The sequence below is a fragment of the Hyperoodon ampullatus genome (genome assembly GCF_949752795.1).
Source record: "Hyperoodon ampullatus genome assembly, chromosome: 8".
Taxonomy (NCBI): Eukaryota; Metazoa; Chordata; class Mammalia; order Artiodactyla; family Ziphiidae; genus Hyperoodon; species Hyperoodon ampullatus.
The window spans coordinates 53,629,611-53,647,985 of NC_136921.1; the positions used below are offsets into that span (position 1 = coordinate 53,629,611).

The 18,375-nt window shown below is 37.0% G+C and overlaps 1 protein-coding gene across 2 annotated transcripts in view; it reads left to right on the forward strand.

Annotated features, from left to right (window-relative positions):
- Window positions 1-4,518: 4,518 nt before the first annotated feature.
- Window positions 4,519-18,375, forward strand: part of R3HDM1 (R3H domain containing 1) — a gene marked incomplete at its 3' end in the record, with an annotated part of 110,574 nt that continues 96,717 nt past the window's right edge. The window contains exons 1-2 of one of the 2 annotated variants that reach the window (XM_079710525.1): window positions 4,546-4,658; window positions 6,096-6,306. In XM_079710525.1, the coding sequence (XP_079566651.1) occupies window positions 6,136-6,306 (171 nt within the window). In that variant the 5' untranslated portion in view covers window positions 4,546-4,658; window positions 6,096-6,135. Of the gene's footprint in view, window positions 4,659-6,095; window positions 6,307-18,375 lie in introns of both variants that reach the window. The other variant, XM_079710526.1, reaches the window with a different exon arrangement.

Sequence of the window (18,375 nt, forward strand, 5' to 3'; positions counted from 1 at the left end):
AAGTAACTGACAAGTGATTGACTCTGAGAATGTGAATTTCCACTGTTTCTAAGTAGAGCATAAACAGTGGGGGGGGTTTTGCATTTCTCCTTAGAGGCCATTAGCCAATTGGTTGTGTCAATTTATAACCTTAGGAGAAGCTGTGTGTTGGTTTTGTGCGTTTGGTTTATTTTATAAATGCACCCGCCTGATTACATTTTTTCTCTAAGGGAAGAAATACAGCATTGTGTCCGTCTAATGAAATGACATTGAATAAGGGAAGAACAATGCTGTGTACTTTGCCAAATTCTATTCAGGTAACTTCAGTGAAGTGACTCTTCCCCCCACCCCAATATTCATGTGAAGAGAACTCTTTTTTTTTAACCTGTAGGGCCACATTTCTTTCCTCTCCCCCCAAAATTTAACTTTTTTGTGTGTGTGTGTGTGCCATGAAGCTTGTGGGATCTTAGTTCCCTTACCAGGGATCAAACCCAGGCCCCTGGCACTGGAAGTGCAGAGTCCTGAACACTAGACTGCCAGGGAATTCCCTTAAATAATTTTTTTAATGTTTTATCTAGAATAAACTGGTTTTCATTTTGTGAAATTAGAATATTTATTCTAATAATATTAGAATATTATTTTTGATTGCTTAATTCTTCAATTCTTTTGTGCTCTAGAACCAAATATTAGACCATAGGCAGAATAAGGTGATCCTTTGAATTAGCAGTATCAGTGTTTCATTTTTATTACCGAAAATTGTATCTGACATTTTCACTAGAGAAACTATTCATTCATGGACTGCATATACTTTCCAAATGTTGATCCTAATTCTGCCCTGCTTTGTTACCTGGAGGAAGGCACTTAACTATGCATAGTTATCGTTTGTAAGCTCCTAGGCTTCATGTTGTTCCTTCGCCACAAATTGAATCCTTATTGCCGGCCAAGTTTACATAGCTTAGTACTTAAGATCACAAGAGATAGAATAAGAGAAAGTGGATGATTACCTGACAGTTCTGATAACTCAGTAGTGATTAGCCTGACTGACGATGGATTAGAAGTCAGTAGTACATAGCTCCTATCTATGTGAAAAGGATAAGTTTACTACTTTCTGTCTTGAACACGTTACCGTTACCACACGTTCTAAGTATTTTTGAAATAAAGATGCTCTATAAGCCCAGATTTGCTCCTCTTCTTGGTACACCTGAATGATGATACAGCACTGTGGGTAAGAGCTTACAGTGGAGCACCTGTCTGCCCCAGTTCATATCCTGCTTCATATCCCACTCTTACCAGCTATGTGACTTATTTGAACTTGGACAAATCAATTTCTCCATGCTTTAGTTTCCTAATCTGTTAAGACAGGGATATTAATAGAACCTACTTTCTAGAACTATTGTGAGCTTTAAATGAATTAATTATGAAAGGTATTAGAACAGTACCTGCACATGGTGAGCTATTTATGAGTAGTTTGGGTGGTAGTTATTTGTATTTCTTTTGTAAATTGCAGTTCCCATTTCTCGCTCCTTTTCTCTTTGATTTTAAGACCTTGTTTACTTTACAGATTTTGGCACTTTTGTGTTGGAAATATTTTTTATTACATCATTTGCCTTTTAATCTCATATTTTTGTACAGAAATATATTAAAACGTCATTGTAAGTTTTAATATTTTTCGTTGATAGCTTCTAGATTTTTACATCATGTTTGGGAAGGACTCTTTCACCCAGTAATTATAAAATATTTCCTATATTTCCTGTACTTTTATAGTTTTACTTTTTTTAGGTTATAATCTTTAGTTTTCCCTTTAATTCCCTTTTGCTTATGGTGCTGAGGGGGTGCCAACCTTTTTGTGCCTAAGGTTCTGAAGATTTTATTATGTCTACATACATACATGTGGCATTTCTCTTTTGTTGGCTACCTGGTAGCATAGAAGTTGTATGTAGTCAAATCTTTGGTATGTCCCTAATAAGTAACATGTTACCGAATGGAAGAATGTTTTTTCAAAGTTGAGTATGAATTTTGAGCACATATATCCATCTCTTTTAGTTTGAAACAGAGTCTGAGAAACTCAGTTTTTAAATATCAGTAACTGTAGGTACTCAGATGTATGCACTTAATAAATGCCAACTTTTTTTTTCTCAAGTTGTCTTTCTATTGTAGAAACATACCAGATGCATTTAAGTTCCTTAATCACTTTGACTTACTGTATAACTATTTATTACATTAGGATGCATTTAATTCACTCCTAAGTGTTGTGGCAGAGATGTAATATGATGTGTCTGTGCCTTTATGTACTTGACGCCTACATGTCCACATAGCCTTAGGTAACCCCAAAAGTGTAGGCTTTGTGCCAAGATAAAAGGGATTTTGTTTTAGCGAATACCAGAAAGCTGGAATACATCTTTTGCTTGAAAATTTAGAGAGGAAAACATTTGTATTTAAGACAAAAACATTAGTATTCATGAGAAGAATGCAAAGCTTATGTGAATTTTGGATGTTAAATGAGAAGGCGCTAGTGAGAGCCCCTTGAGGCCGTTGCACTCCCTCCCGTAACTTAACGCGTGTCCACACAAACGCTTGTCCTTCTCCTCTGCTGAGCTTTGTAGGGTACATGCACGAGGAGGCCTGAGGTGTGCAAAACCCCTGCGCACCCGTGGTGGGCCTGCTGTCAGTCTCCCGTCATGCAGGGTGTAGCCAGGACACAGCGGACTAAGCCTCAGACAGTTGTTGCCCTAGGGCGGTTCTAGCCATGGAAGGAAGCTAACATTTTTTGCAGCGCCCACTGTGTAAGAGAGGCTGTGGCGAGTGCTTTACATTTAAACCATTCAGTTCTTCTAGCAGTTTATCAGCTAAGTATCTTTTCCCCACTTTACAGTTTAGAAAATTGTGACTCAGAGATTAAGCAGTTTACCGAGGTCCTAACTGGCAGCGCTGGGATTTAAACTCAGGTCTAAGGCTAATGCATTTGATCTTTCTATTATACCAATTGTCTCCTTCTCAGGCAATAACTGGCCATTTGGTTCAGCAGCATTCATTAATCTGTTGTCAAGTGGTGTGGCTTATTAGCAAGTATTGTTCTTACAGATTGGTTGTATGACTTTGGACAAGTCATTTTATTATACTCCTGGGTGCTAATAACTTGCATGGTAAATTATATGATTGGACTCGGTGGTCCCCAAGGTTGCACAGGTCCTCAGAGGATCTTCTGATCCTCGCGTTCACCTTTTTACATTGTGCCTCTTCCTCATTACCCCTTGCAGCTATTACCTTAGTGATGCCTTATTCATTTCTTAAATGGATTACAACCATGCTTCTTTAGAATTTCGATTTTAAAGGATTCATGATTAAATCCCGAAGTCTGCAGGAACACAAAGAATGTGGCTGCTTAGTGAGTGCTGCCATCTTGTGTCTACCATTTTATGAGAGAAAAATTTTTTAATGAGAAAAATTATATTTAAGTATTTTTTGGTTTGTTTTGGGTGGATTTTTTTTTTTAAGCCTAGCCATTTGATTTAGTGGCCCAGAATCTTGGTCATATTGAGATGACAATGTCAGTTAAAAACAGTTTTGACATTTGTTTATGATACCTCCTTTTCTGTTATCCTGTAGTCAAACAGAGTGACATTGAGATGTGAAAACTAATGTGTTTCTGTATCAGGGTTCTAAATAATTCCATTTCAAAATTGTTTTTTGAAGAGTTAGTATAAGATGTGAATTCTTCTATGATGCATGCTCGGCAGTATTAGTATTGTATCTCTTGGTACTTAGACCTCATTATGCTCAGTTGTTTCACCTTAAAATTGTGCTGTTCTGTTTATTGACAACAAAATTGTCAAAGGAATTTGGAAGAGAGTGTTTTATTTGCTGTGATGTCATCACTTGCACCAGAAAAGTTTTAAATGAAACTAACTTTCAAAACAGATGACACTGAAAGAATTTTGGCATTAGTCTTTCAGATGTCTTTATAAATAGTCACTCCACCCTTTATAGGCAATGTGTGTTTCTTTGAAAATGTTAAATGGCTTATCATAGCTTTTGTTCTTCTGGACTTTTAAAAACCTGGAATATGATTATTTTTCAGAATTACTGTCTTAAGAGTTGTAGCTCTGGAAGAAAACTCTAAAAATCATAGTTCTTGGAGGCAAGTGTTCCTGGTTCTGATCTTGGGAAAACCTTTTAAAATGAAAATTATATCTCCCTTACAACCCAGATCACATACTTGGTTCTTAATACATTCCCTTGCTTTCTTCTTCCTTGTGCTTTTACTGCAAAACTCTCTAGGTGGCCTCATGGTTCACCCAGGCTTACAAAACCAATGCATGTCAGAATTGGTTGTAATTAAGTGTTCTGGCTCTTGTTTAGGACAAGAAAATAATAAAGTCACCAACAGTAATATTTTTAATTTCCAATTTACCATGTAGTGTTTCATTTCCCTCGGCTATTTTGTTATAATGTTTTCTTTTGTTTTAATTTTAGGCCACTGAAAGGTATGATATATTTGATTCAAGACAGTCCATTTCAGTCCAGGAATCTACAGTGGTGACAAGGACATGGGACTCCTGCCAGATTCCAAATTGGTCAAGACAGTTGACATCCTGGCTGACAACTGTGAGAAAGAACCTTGGATTATTTTATTTTATTTTTGTGGGACACCACAATCCCAAATCCATAGAACACATCAGGTAACCTGTCTTGTCACTTGAGAAAAACATCTCACTTTTTCTTTCAAAATCTTATATACAAAAAGCAAGGAGCCAGAGTACTTTAAGTACCCCCTCCCGCCTTAGTAACCTTACTGTTTTGAGAATGAACCACTTAACTTTGGTGTGGATATAATTAAGGAAGACTTTTTTTTTTTTAAGGTTTTCAGATGTATTTATGGATTCCTGAAATCTGTTTAGATACTTAGTTGCAAAACATTCTTTCAGGAAAAGAACTCTTGAATTTTCTATATAGGAAAGACAAGTTCTACTGGTTTTTTCACCCCCCTCTAGATTTTACTAAGAAATTTTCAGAAATACGGAGAAGTTGAAAGAATTTTACAGTGAACAGCCATTTAACCACCCCTGCATTCTATCATTAACATTTTATCATACTTGCTTTAACCTGCATCTGTCCATCTGTATCCATCCCTCTACCTCTCCATCAGTTCATCTACACTTTTTTGATGCATTTTGAAATAAGTTGTCTTTGTCCTCACCACACACACAAAAATTAAATTAGGTGGTGTGATGGATTGTGTTAATCATTTCACAGTATATAAGTGTATCAAATCATCACGTTGTACTCCTTAGGCTTACACATTGTTATATATGAATTATATCTCAATAAGGCTAGAAAAAACCAAGTGGGGTTTACATCAAGTTCTGCTGTTCAGGTTCACATTTCTCACATGTCCTAAAATGACAGCTTTATCTGATACATTCCTATTTGATATTCAGTGTAAAGTCCCCATTGTTGTCCTAAACTCACTAAAGATATGAAATATATTGGCATCTTATATATTTGATCTGTAGAACCCATATGTGTTGTTTGGCCCTGAATCACATGAGTCAGGAGAGTTTTCAGCGCTTGATTCATAATGCTGAACAGTTATTAGTGAAGATTCACAACTGTGTTTTGTATAGGATGTTACTGTCTATTTTTTAAGTTATTTCCTTTTGGAATTACAGGTTAATGTAACAAATTAGAAATTTCAGAAATTTAGATGAAAGCTATGACAGGAAAACTTTTTTTCACAGGGTAATACTCATAATATCCCTTCAGAGAAAAAGATTTCTGATGTCATCTAAATATGCATTTATAATTCTCCAACCATTACCTTACATCTCAATAGGGCTTATTCCTTAATGTTTCTTGGGAATTTTCACAAGTGGTGTGTGCATCAAAATCACCTCATACCCTTATTATAGCCCTTATCTCATTGTTATATGATTTTTTTAATTTGAATATGTCTGCCACTAAACTGTATTTTACAGTTCCTTAGAAGCAGGAATTTTGCTTCTATCCATGTATATTTGACATTATTCTTGGAACATAGAAGGCACTTAGTCAATGTTGTGCACTAACTCAATGTAAGAAATGTTTCAAACTGAATTAAAATTTTTTTTCTTGCTAAGGCTTCAGGTTCCCTGTAGAATTCTAAAATAACCTTTGCTAATGAGGATGTCTGATACTGTTACTGTAAAAAATGAAACTGAAACAATGAAGGATTTGGAGGCAGAAGTGAAAGATACAACCGGAGTTGAAAATCTTATCAAATCCGAAAACTATGGGAAGATTTTGGCAGAGAAGAATGAACGTTGCATTGACAACAATATTGATTTGCAGGTAAACAGGATTTTTTCCTCTAGCTACAAATATTAAATATTCTATATATAATTATACTTTTCATACAAAACTCACTTTCAGAATTGTAAAAGGGTAAGTTGACCTTTTGCGACATGCCTACCAGCTGTTTTTGGAGTCATCTGGATTAGCTTGTTGAGTCTAGCTCTTTGATTTGCTTGTATCGTGTAATATATTTCTTTTTATTTGTATGTGGCCAATATGTTTTTTTAGTGGCTTTATACTTTTTCGTTCCATTCTGCACCTATCCGTGTTGTGAGAGTCGAAAATAACCTAGGATTAGAGGAGATTAGAATTAGAGAGATTGAAACTGTAGGAGTTCTATTGGCAAAAACAACCCTAGAGGAAGCAATTGATCAACTATGACTGAGAAAAGAGGTTGGTGGGGAAAAAAAGGTCACTTGAGGCTTTTGATGCTACACATGTATGATGACTTAGAACTAACCACTCAGTAGGCTTTTAATTCTAGGCATGGATAGAAATTGATGAGTTGGTCCACAGATTCAAGATAGATAAAAATTGTTTCAAGTAGTACAGTGTTCACTTCTCAGTGTTCCTGTTATCTATTGCTATACAACAGATGATCACAAAACAAAGAGCTCACAATTTTAAAACAACATTTTGTTTTTTAATATCTCATGATTTATGAGTCAGGGTTTGGAACAAGGGCTTGGCTGAGTGAATCTTCTCTCATACAAGGCGTCAAAAGAGATCCCTCGCTGATATTTAAATGGCAGGTGGGCTGACCTGGAAGGTCCACAACTGTTTCACTCACATATCTGGCCCCTTGGTGGGAATGGCTGGAATGTAGGTTCAGCTGGAACTGGGAGCACCTACTTGTGGTCCCTCCAGCACAGTAGGCCCAGGTAGTCAGACTCATTGTGGGCAACTCAAGAGTTCCAGAAAGAATGTTCTAATAGCCAAGCAAAGCTGCAAGCTTTCTTTTGACCTAGGCTCAGAAGTCTCAGAATGTCACTTCCACTGTTGTCTTTTGATGACACATGTCAATAAAGCCTGCCCGGATTCAAGGGAGAAGGCATAAGACCATGCCTCTCAGTAGGAAAGACCTTTAATCTACCATAAAATGTTGTCTTAAAATGCTATCTCTCACATTTCTGTTTTATTTTTTTTAATAAATTTATTTATTTTTGGCTGCATTGGGTCCTCGTTGCTGCGTGCGGGCTTTTCTCTAGTTGCGGTGAACGGGGACCACTCCTCTCTTTGGTGTGCCGGCTTCTCATTGTGGTGACTTCTCCTGCTGTGGAGCACGGGCTCCAGGCGTGCAGGCTTCAGTAGTTGTGGCTCATAGGTTCTAGAGTGCAGGTTCAGTAGTTGTGGCGCACGGGCTTAGTTGCTCTGTGGCATGTGGGATCCTCCCGGCCCAGGGCTCGAACCTGTGTGCCCCGCATTGGCAGGCGGACTCTCAACCACTGCGCCACCAGGGAAGCCAAACATTTCTGTTTTAGTTTAACCCTATGAATAAAGAATTCTATTTTTGGAGAAAATATTCTGTCATTCTTTCTATATCCTAAAGACCTTGAGGGCTACATGCCAAAACTTATACCTTATTTTTGTAGAATAATTTAAGAAGGTTCTTTTAAAGGTTATTTCATTTCTTCATTCAGTCAAAAACTTTATTCTTCATTATATGCCTGAAATGTGTTAGAAAATGATAGCAACTCATACAACAGTAAAAAAGCATTTAGGCTCTACTGATTCAGTATAGTAAGGTGGTAATTATCTAAGAAATTTGGAGGAATAACATAATTTTTCTAGTCATTTTTAGTAATAGCACTTGCAAAAAATTGTCATGCCTGCAGTCAGTACACTCAGTGATGGCAGAATGCCAGTATCCTGATTGGATCAGAGAAAATGCTTAAATTCTATTGCATTTGTGATTGAAATAGTAAAAGATTTCCTTCTAGTTTCTTTTCTACACCTAATGTTCACTCTTCCAGGTCACGTTTATCAACAAACGATTAATTTGGATTATAGCATACGTTGAACTTACTGCAGTCTCGTTCCCAGACCACTGCAGTAAAGCAAATATCGCAATAAAGCAAGTCACACAAATTTTTTGGTTTCCCAGCATATATAAAAGTTATGTTTATGCTCTACTGTAGTCTGTTAAGGATGCAATAGCATTATGTATTAATTCTTAGTGAACTTTTAATTAGGGTTCAGACCTTAATTAAAAATACTTTATTGCTAAAAAAATGCTAACCATCATCTGAGCCTTTAGGAAAGCATAATTTTCTTGCTGGTGGAGCATCTTGCCTTGATATTGATGGCTGCTGACTAATCAGGGTGGTGGTTGCTAAAGGTTGGGGTCACTGTGGCCATTTCTTAAAATAAGACAATGAAATTTGCTGCATCAATTTACACTCCTTTCACGAACCATTTCTCTGTAGCATGCAATGATGTTTGGTAACATTTTACCGACAGTAGAACTTCTTTCAAAATTGGAATCAAATCCTCTCAGACCCAGCTGCTGCTTCATCATCCAAGTTTATACAATATTCTAAATCCTTTGTTGTCATTTCAATAATTTTCACAGCATCTTCACCAGGAGTAGATGCCATCTCAAGAAACCACTCTCCTTGCTCATCCACAGGAAGCAACTCCTCGTCTGTTAAAAGTTTTATCATAAGATTGCAGCAGTTCAGTCACGTCTTCAGGCTCCACTTCTAATTCTAGTTCCTTTGCTATTTCCACTGCATCTGCAGTTACTTCCTCCACTGAAGTCTTGAACCCCTCAAAGTCATCCAGGAGGGTTAGAATCAAATTCTTCCAAACTGCTATTATTGTTAATATTTTGACCTCTTCTCATGAATCACAGGTGTTCTGAATGGCACCTAGAATGGTGAATCTTTCCAGAGGGTTTCAATTTACTTTGCACAGATCCATCAGAAGAATCACTGTCTGTGGCAGCTATAGCCTTACAAAATGTATTTCTTAAGTAATAAGACTTGAAAGTTGAAATTACTCATTGATCCATGGGCTGCAGAATTGATGTTGTGTTAGCAGGCATGAAAACAACATGTTGTACTTGTTGTACATCTCCATCAGAGCTCTTGGGTGACCAGGTGCATTGTCAGTGAGTGGTAGTATCAGTATTTTGAAAGGAATCTTTTTTTCTGTGCAGTAGGTCTCAACAGTGGGCTTAAAATATTCAGTTAACCATGTTGTAAATAGATGTGCTATCATCTAGGCTTTGTTGTTCCACTGATAGAGCACAGGCAGAGTAGGTTTAGTATAATTCTGAAGGGCCCTAGGATTTTCAGGATGGTAAATGAGCACTGGCTTCAACTTAAAGTCACCAGCTGCATTAGCCCCTAACAAGAGAATCAGCCTGTCCTTTGAAACTTTGAAGCCAGGCATTGATTTCTCCTCTCTAGCTATGTAAGTCCTAGATGGTATCTTTTTTCAGTAGAAGACTATTAGATCTTCTGGATAACTTGCTGCAGCTTCTACATCACACTTGCTGTTTCACCTTGCACTTTTATGTTATGGAGATGGCTTCTTTTCTTCAATCTCACAAACCAACCTCTGTTGGCTTTAATCTTCCACAGCTTCCTCACCTCTCTCAACCTTCACAGAATTGCCGAGAGTCAGAGCTTTGCTCTGAATTAGGCTTTGGCTTAAGGGAATGTTGTGGCTGCTTGGATTTTCTCTCCAGACCACTACAACTCTCCGTATCAGCAGTAAGGCAGTTTCACTTTCCTGTCGTTGGTGTGTTCACTGGAGTAGCACTTTCCCCCAAGAACTTTTCTCTTGTGCTCACAACTTGGCTGATTGCTTGGCACAGCAGCCCTAGCTTTGTCTGTCTCAGCTTTCGATATGCCTTCCTCACTAAACTTAATCATTTCTAGCTTTTGAATTAAACTGAGAGACGCGAGACTCTGCCTTTCACTTGAACACTTAAATGCCATATAGGATTATTAACTGGCCTGATTTCAATGTTATTTTATCTCAGGGAACAGGGAGGCCTGAGGAGAGGGAGAGAGACAGGAATGGCTGGTCGGTTGGCGGAGCAGTGAGAACACACACACATTTATTGGTTAAGCTTGCCGTCTTACATGGATGTGGTTTGATGCACCCCAAGACAATTACAGTAGTAACATCAAAGATCACTGATCACAGGTCGCCATGACAAATAAAATAATAATGACAGAGTTTGAAATATTGTGAGAATTACCAAAACGTGACAAAGTGAGCAAATGCTGTCGGAAAAATGGTGCTGATAGACTTGCAGGGTTGCCACAGACCTTCAGTTTGTAAAAACACAGTATCTGCCAAGTGCACTAAAATGAGGTATGCCTGTATTGCATTTCCTACCATGTCTGTTGTGTTGCCCTTGGCAATAAGCACAAAAACGTTTTGACGACCATTCTTGAGTCATGGCCCAGTTGTTTATACTACAGGAGAATTTCATGCATTCCCCAAACACTTCCTGAAAACCTATTCCATGGCAAGGACATAGTGTAGCAAGGAAAAATGGACCTGGTCTCTGACATCACGTTCCGTGTAGTATGGTGACTATAACAACTGGGAGAGGAACAAGGAGAATATGAGAATTTGTTTTATGTTAATCCACTGAATGCTATATTCGTTGTTCACTCAATTGTTTATTAAGAATTTACTGTATGTGGGTTTATTTACTCTGCTTGGAGATTTTGAAGTCCAAGATGCCTCTGTGCAAGGTGTCTGGCAAGGGGCTTACAGTTGGAATAATATACAGAGAAGAGATTTAAGTAATGGAAATTAGGAATGAAGTATATAAAACTAGAAAAAAAATTGTCATTCTGTTTTCACATAATGTAAAATAAAGTCAGCTGTTTTAAGAATCAACAGGGAATAGAGTGTCTTGTTTAAAAAATAATCCGGTTAATATAGAGTTACCTCTTAACTTAATAGGGAGTTACCTATTATGAAATGCCTTTTAAAAAAATACTACTAGGCATTTCATCTTCTTTTGGTACCTCTAAGATACTGCCTGAAGGTTTAATTTTAAATAGGAACTATTATTTTTACTCAAATTTTAGATGTATGTGCCAATTAATGTAGGTTCCCTATTAAGAATTTTGAATTAGTCAGTATATTCTCTGCTTTCCTCTCTATCATTCTGAAAGTCAGCTACCGTGAATATAATTTTTGTTTGTTGTCTTCCTTCAGCATAGTAATATTTAAAGTGACTTAGGGAAATGGAAATGTTTTCCTAAGGAAGCATACATTTCATCCATTTCCAAGTCTTAATTTCCTGACCATCTCCATAATATTTTATTTAGGAAAACTCATTTTTAAATGAAGGGATGTCATAGTATAAAACTGTAAAGAAATCTTATGATTTTCTACTATTTGTTAAGGATAACATTTACATAAAGTGTTCTTTTATCCATTTGTTCACTGCTATGTGATCCAAACCCCATGACCCCCTAGTGCCAGAGATTGCATGGATCTATAAAACAGACAGAGATAAGTACAGCAGGCTATCTCGGGAATGGACTCAGAAGTATGCCGTGTGATGCTACCTTAAAGTCAGAATAACCTTCATTACAACTGGAATAAACTTTAAATTACGGTTCCTTTTTTTTGTGTGTGTGTGTGTTACGCGGGCCTCTCACTGTTGCAGACCCTCCCGTTGCAGAGCACAGGCTCCGGACGCGCAGGCTCAGCGGCCATGGCTCATGGGCCCAGCCGCTCCACGGCATGTGGGATCTTCCCGGACCGGGGCACGAACCCGCGTCCCCTGCATCGGCAGGCAGACTCTCAACCACTGCGCCACCAGGGAAGCCCACGGTTCCTTTTTTGATTTTCTTATCTGGCTGCTCCCCTATCAGACCTCATCTTTTTTCATTTTATTTTTTGTTTGCCTCCCTCCATTCATTCACATGCTCATCTGAGAATACTTAATGTTCTTCCAGCTTTGGACAATAACTGCTTTTAGAAACTGTAAAGTAGTTACAAGAGAATAGTTACCCAAGATTCAGAAGTTTTTTTTTTTTTAATGGAGCATGTGTATTATGTGGCCAGTGTTTTCACTCTGACTTTGTTATGAGACTAAAACCATTCCTCACTGCTCTAATGTGCTGAAGAATCATCTGAGGGGGAGGAAGGTGGCAGCTGAGTTGTCACATCAAAGGAAGCAGCATTATTCTAGCAGCATCCATTCTTGTTTAAACCTTCCACTGTTAGAGATTTGAGGTTACATGATATACTTTATGCTCATAACTGATGTGGCTGGAGAATTGGTATTGAATTGATAGCATCAGCAGAATGGAAAATGTGATGTGTTTTATGCGTGTCAATAAAGGAATGACCTGCTCTTGTTCTACAGAGAATGGAAATTGGAAGTCAGACACTCTTTGTATTACAAAATAGGGTCTCACACATTTTGTAATTTTCATTTGCATTGTTAGGAGACTTGGAGCTATTAGTTAATCTATCTTCCAATACACTATTTAATATAACACTGAGTAAATGATGCAAGTTGTCAATGGATAAGTGACAAACTAATAGCTCTGCTAGTAATTGATTTATTTTTCTTCAATAAAGTTACATAAACCAAAATAATAATAATAACAACAATAATAATAATTTCATCAAGCTGGAGAGAGGCCAGCAGACATTAGGCATCACCTTGAATGGTTCCAAGCAGATATTATCTCATAGAGCTCCTTGACCATTTCTTCTATAAATAATTTCGCTTCTGTGACTCTCTATTCTTCAGAAATGTCAATTGTGATTTTTATTCAGTTTTATTTGAAACTATAATCTTTTAGAGAAGTTTTAGGATTACTTTCTTAAGAATTTCTTAAGAATGCTTTAGAACTAATTCAAGCAGTATGTGTGCATTAATGTCAAGAAGTTCACTTTCCCACATAATTGCTTTGGAGTTGTTCTGAATTGTTGATATGGTCCCAAATAATTGTACAGAGGGTTTTTGCTTAGTAATTCTTCTGTTGCCACACACACACTATTCCTCTTGCAAATCTTGAGTGATATGTTGGACTTCGTATGATTATTAAATATTTGGAAGGCTGGGGCAGTGAGGTGTCAGGTTTCTAAATCCAGAAAAATCTTAATTTTGTTAGACTCCCACTAATCTTTAACATGGGGTAAATGCGGGGGGAAGTGTTTGCTTTGGTTTCCTTTGTATAACTTAATCATGTGGTCTTTGTTGTTTGATATTTCTCAGAGATAGATTTTTCACATTAGGGTAAATTACTTGTGTTTATTTCTGCCATTTATTTGAAATGTAAAATTAGGAATCTTATGCTCTAAGGTTCAAACTCAACTTTCCCATGGTTTTACAATTGTATCTTTGTACTTGACAAGTGCTTTGTCTAGGGATGTTCATCTGTATACGTGTACCTATAAATACAATCCAAAACGTATCTCAGAGCAGTTCAAACATTGATCCCTCTTCCCACAAACTACTGAACAGTAGGATGGCGAGTCCAAATTGTGTTGGTAACCCTTGTTATGGAGGAAATAATAGAACTGATTTTTGTTAACAAGTAGGCCTCATGTGCCAGAGTGCATGAACAGCTTCTGATATATATGAGTGAATTTTCTACACACAGAATCAGTTGAAGTAGGTGTTTAGTATATTCTCAGCTTCTATAGCAAGCCCTGTGATAATTAAGATGAGACTTTTACATCTTGTATTCCCCAAGTTAGTTCCAATGTATTTCTTTAAAAAGGGGAGGATAGGGCAAGTAAGGGACAGGAAAGCAATGACAGTCTAATAAGGTTATCAGAAAAGCTCAGGGGGGAGACCACGCTTCTCCAACAGTGAGGTTAATGGGCATCAAATTCCTTAATTGAGGAAATGTGTAAAGAAGTTTCTGTTTAAAGGGTTCAGTAAGATTATGTCCATGTAAAATCATACAAATCTTAACTATTTTTTCCTCAAAGATAAAAGGCTCTATGTAATATACCTGCTACATAGTAAAAGCCCAACAGATGGTAGATGCTGTTAATAATATGATATGTATAATCATCATCATAATCGTTACTAATTATTTATTAGCAATAGCACAACTATATAGTTCCTCAGATTGATCCCTTTATTGTCATGCAACATAAGATTTTTTTTCTTTAGTAATTAAAAAAAAGTAAAATTTATTTCTTGACATAAGCTCCCAAAATTTTCAATACAGTACTTTTTCTTTGTATTAAGTTCCCTATCTGTATACTGTACTTTTGTCTTTTAGAAGTATTTAATGAGTTCAACTTTTAAAACTTAAAATTGACTTCCCATAGTACATTTTACTTTTCTAACTATTTCTAGGATTTGGTGCTCTTTCTATTGAACCTGGGTCATATATACACATGATAGCTAGCACATTTGCTTTTCACAGTGCTTTATTATGACATGTATAAGGAAGATGTTCCCCACATCTTGCAGATGTAGAATGCTTTTACATAATATTTTTACTTTCTCCAATAACTTTCACATATATCATCGTTAGGATGGCGGATGGTAAGATCCTTTATCTTCATTTAATATACGGGGTAACTATAAATCAGAGTCCTTGACTTTCTCCAGGCACTTTACCTTAGATGTTTAATCCTGTGCCTTTGGATTTTTTTGTTGTTGTTGGAGTATAGTTGATTTATAATGTTGTGTTTAGTTTCAGGTGTACAGCAAAGTGATTTAGTTATACATATACGGATATCTATTCTTTTTCATATTCTTTTCCCATATAGGCTATTGCCGAGTATTGAGTAGAGTTCCGTGTGCTGTGCAGTAGATCCTTGTTGTTTATCTCTTTTATATATAGTAGTGTGTATATGTTAATCCCAACCTCCTAATTTATCCCTCCCTCCCCCCACTTTTCCCTTTTGGTAACCATAAGTTTGTTTTCTAAGTCTGTGAGTCTGTTTCTGTTTTGTAAATAAGTTCATTTGTATCAGTTTTAGATTCCACAGCCTTTGGGTTTTTAATCCTGTGCCTTTTTGCCCAGAGCATTAAATGGTATAAACAAATTAGTGATTGGGGGTGGTTTGTCAGTTTATTGATGTTTTTTAAAAGTCCACTCTGTCAACTCAGAAAACTTTGTTGTTTTCTGTTATTCCGGTGGAAAATATCAGCCTAGCCTCTTTTGTTCTTACTATTCTTGACCTTTAGCTGACATTTACACTTCAATTCATTATCTTCTCTCAATAATTACCATTAGGGACTTCCCTGGCGGTCCAGCAGCCATTAACACTTCGCCTTCCAATGCAAGGGGTGGGGGTTCGATCCCTGGTTGAGGAGCTAAGGTCCCACATGCCTCGCGGCCAAAAAACCAAAACATAAAACAGAAGCAATATTATAACAAATTCAATAAAGACTTTAAAAATGGTCCACATGAAAAAAATTATTTAAAAAATATAATTACCATTATCTTGAAAAGTAGTGAGAATTAATAAGGTCTTCAAAGTATATTAAGAGCTTTGGGCTTCCCTGGTGGCGCAGTGGTTGAGAGTCCACCCGCCGATGCAGGGGACACGGGTTCGTGCCCTGGTCTGGGAAGATCCCACGTGCCGGGGAGCGGCTGGGCCCGTGAGCCATGGCCGCTGAGCCTGCGCGTCCAGAGCCTGTACTCCGCAACGGGAGAGGCCACAGCAGTGAGAGGCCCACGTACCGCAAAAAAAAAAAGCCTTAGTTGAAAGGTGTCAACTATTATCATTAAGTTTGTTCATAATAATTACAAATAAAAAATCCTCTTTTTGAAATAAGTTAGATTTACTCTTAATTGAGTGATATTAATTGGTAGTTCGTTTTATGAAAACACACAGTACAACTCATAAAGATTATTCTGTTCTTTCTTAGCAATATGTAAATCTCATAGTTCATGATTTCAGTGCTTTTGTTTTTCTTCCCTTTATTTTCTTTCATAATAAACTTTAAACAGATCTAAACTCGTCCTAGCAGTACAAAGATAGCAAGGAAGATTACTGAAAATATTAGACCAAAAGAGACATTATGGGGAATTCCCTAGCAGTCCAATGGATAAGACTTCACGCTTCCACTGCAGGTGGCATGAGTTTGATCCCTGGTTGGGGAACTAAGATCCCGCATGCTGCATGTTGCAGCCAAAAAACAAAAAAAAAGAGAGAGAGAGAGCCATTATGATAAGCAAAGAAACGTTAGAAAACAAAACCTATAGATTATTCCTTAATATTAAGTTGACTACATGGATTTAGATTTTTGCTTCTTTTGTTATTAATTATAAAGGTCTCTGGTTTGGGATAGCAATTAAGACATGGGTAATGTTTTGAGGATCCTTCCAGATCCATATGCTGAAATAAATTTTAAATTTGTTTAAAGTTTTTTTATTGTAAACAAAAGACAAAAGTACTGAAATCATCAGTTATGTTTGTTTTTCTTTGCCCTTGAAGTTGATCTACAGGGCTGTATGTTAAAAAGCAGTCTGTGTTTATTGTAATGTTACACCTTAACCATTTATTATTGAACCTCAGTTTTTCTCTAAGCAAGGAGCTAGTAGCTCTGACAGTGTATTAATACCAGTTTCAAACTGAAATTATATTAGGGATGTTTCATATTCTGAACCCATTTATTGGCCTAATTCCTGTCCTATACTGTAGTATCAAACAATGTAAATTATAAATTGGCGTCTTTAGCCCTAAGCCTTATAAATTCTAATTTAATTAGGATCTTTCTGAAGTAGTAAAAGTCTGCTAAAGGAGCTGCTAAATTTTTACTGTGATGATGAATGAAATTCTGTTAAAAGTGAAAAGAAAACTATAGAGATAAATTAATGAAACCAAAAGTTGGTTCTTCAGAAAGGTCAACAAAATTGACAAGCCTTTAGCTAGATGAACCCAGAAAAAAAGAGAGAACCAGAGGAAAAAAAAAAAGAACCCAGAAAAAAACCCTCAAATTACTAAAATAAAAAATGAAAGTATGGGGCTTCCCTGGTGGCGCAGTGGTTGAGAGTCCACCTGCCGATGCAGGGTACACGGGTTCGTGCCCCGGTCCGGGAAGATCCCACATGCTGCAGTGCGGCTGGGCCCATGGGCCATGGCCGCTGAGCCTGCGCATCCGGAGCCTGTGCTCCGCAACGGGAGAGGCCACAGCAGTGAGAGGCCCGCATACCGCAAAAACAAAAACAAAAATGAAAGTATGGATATTACTATTATTCTATAAAATAAAAAGGATTAAAAGACGGTACTATGAACAATTGCACACCAACATATTGGATAATCTAATGAAATAGCCAAATTCCTAGAAACACAAAACCTACCAAGACTAAATCACAAAGAACAGAAAATCTGAAATGACATATAACTAATAAGGAGATTGAATCAAAAAATCAAAATCTCCTGACAGAGAAGAGCCCTAGATCTGAGGAATTCTACCAAGTATTTGAAGAAGAACTAACACCAATAGTTCCCAAACTTTTACCAAAAAATTAAAGAGCAGGGAATACTTTGTAACTTATTTTTCTGTGTGTCCAGCATTACCCTGATACCAAAGCCAGACAAAGACACTGCAAGACAGAACTACAGACCACTATCACTTATAAACATTGATGCAAAAATCTTCAACAAAATACTAGCCAACTGAATTCAGCAGCATATTAAAAGAATTACACACCATGACCAAGTGGGTTCCAAGGATGGTTCAGCAAATGAAAATCAACCAATGCAGTATACCATATTAACTGAATGAAGGCGGGGGGCGGGGGGGAGGTAACCTGATCATCATAATTGAACACAACAACCTATTAAGATTTTTTGTTTTTACACTCATAAAACTAGGAATAGAGGGAAACTACATCAACACAATAAAATCCATATATGAAGAACCCACATTGAGCTTCATGCTCAATGGTGAAACACTGAAAGCTTTTCCTCTAAGATTAAAAACAAGGTAAGGATGCCCACTTTTACCACTTCTATTTAACATGGTACTGGAAATTCTAACAAGAGCAATTATACAAGAAAAAAAAAAAAAAGCCATCCAAATTGGAAAGGAAGAAGTAAAATTATCTCTGAAAATGACATGATCTTATATGTATAAAACCCTAACACCTG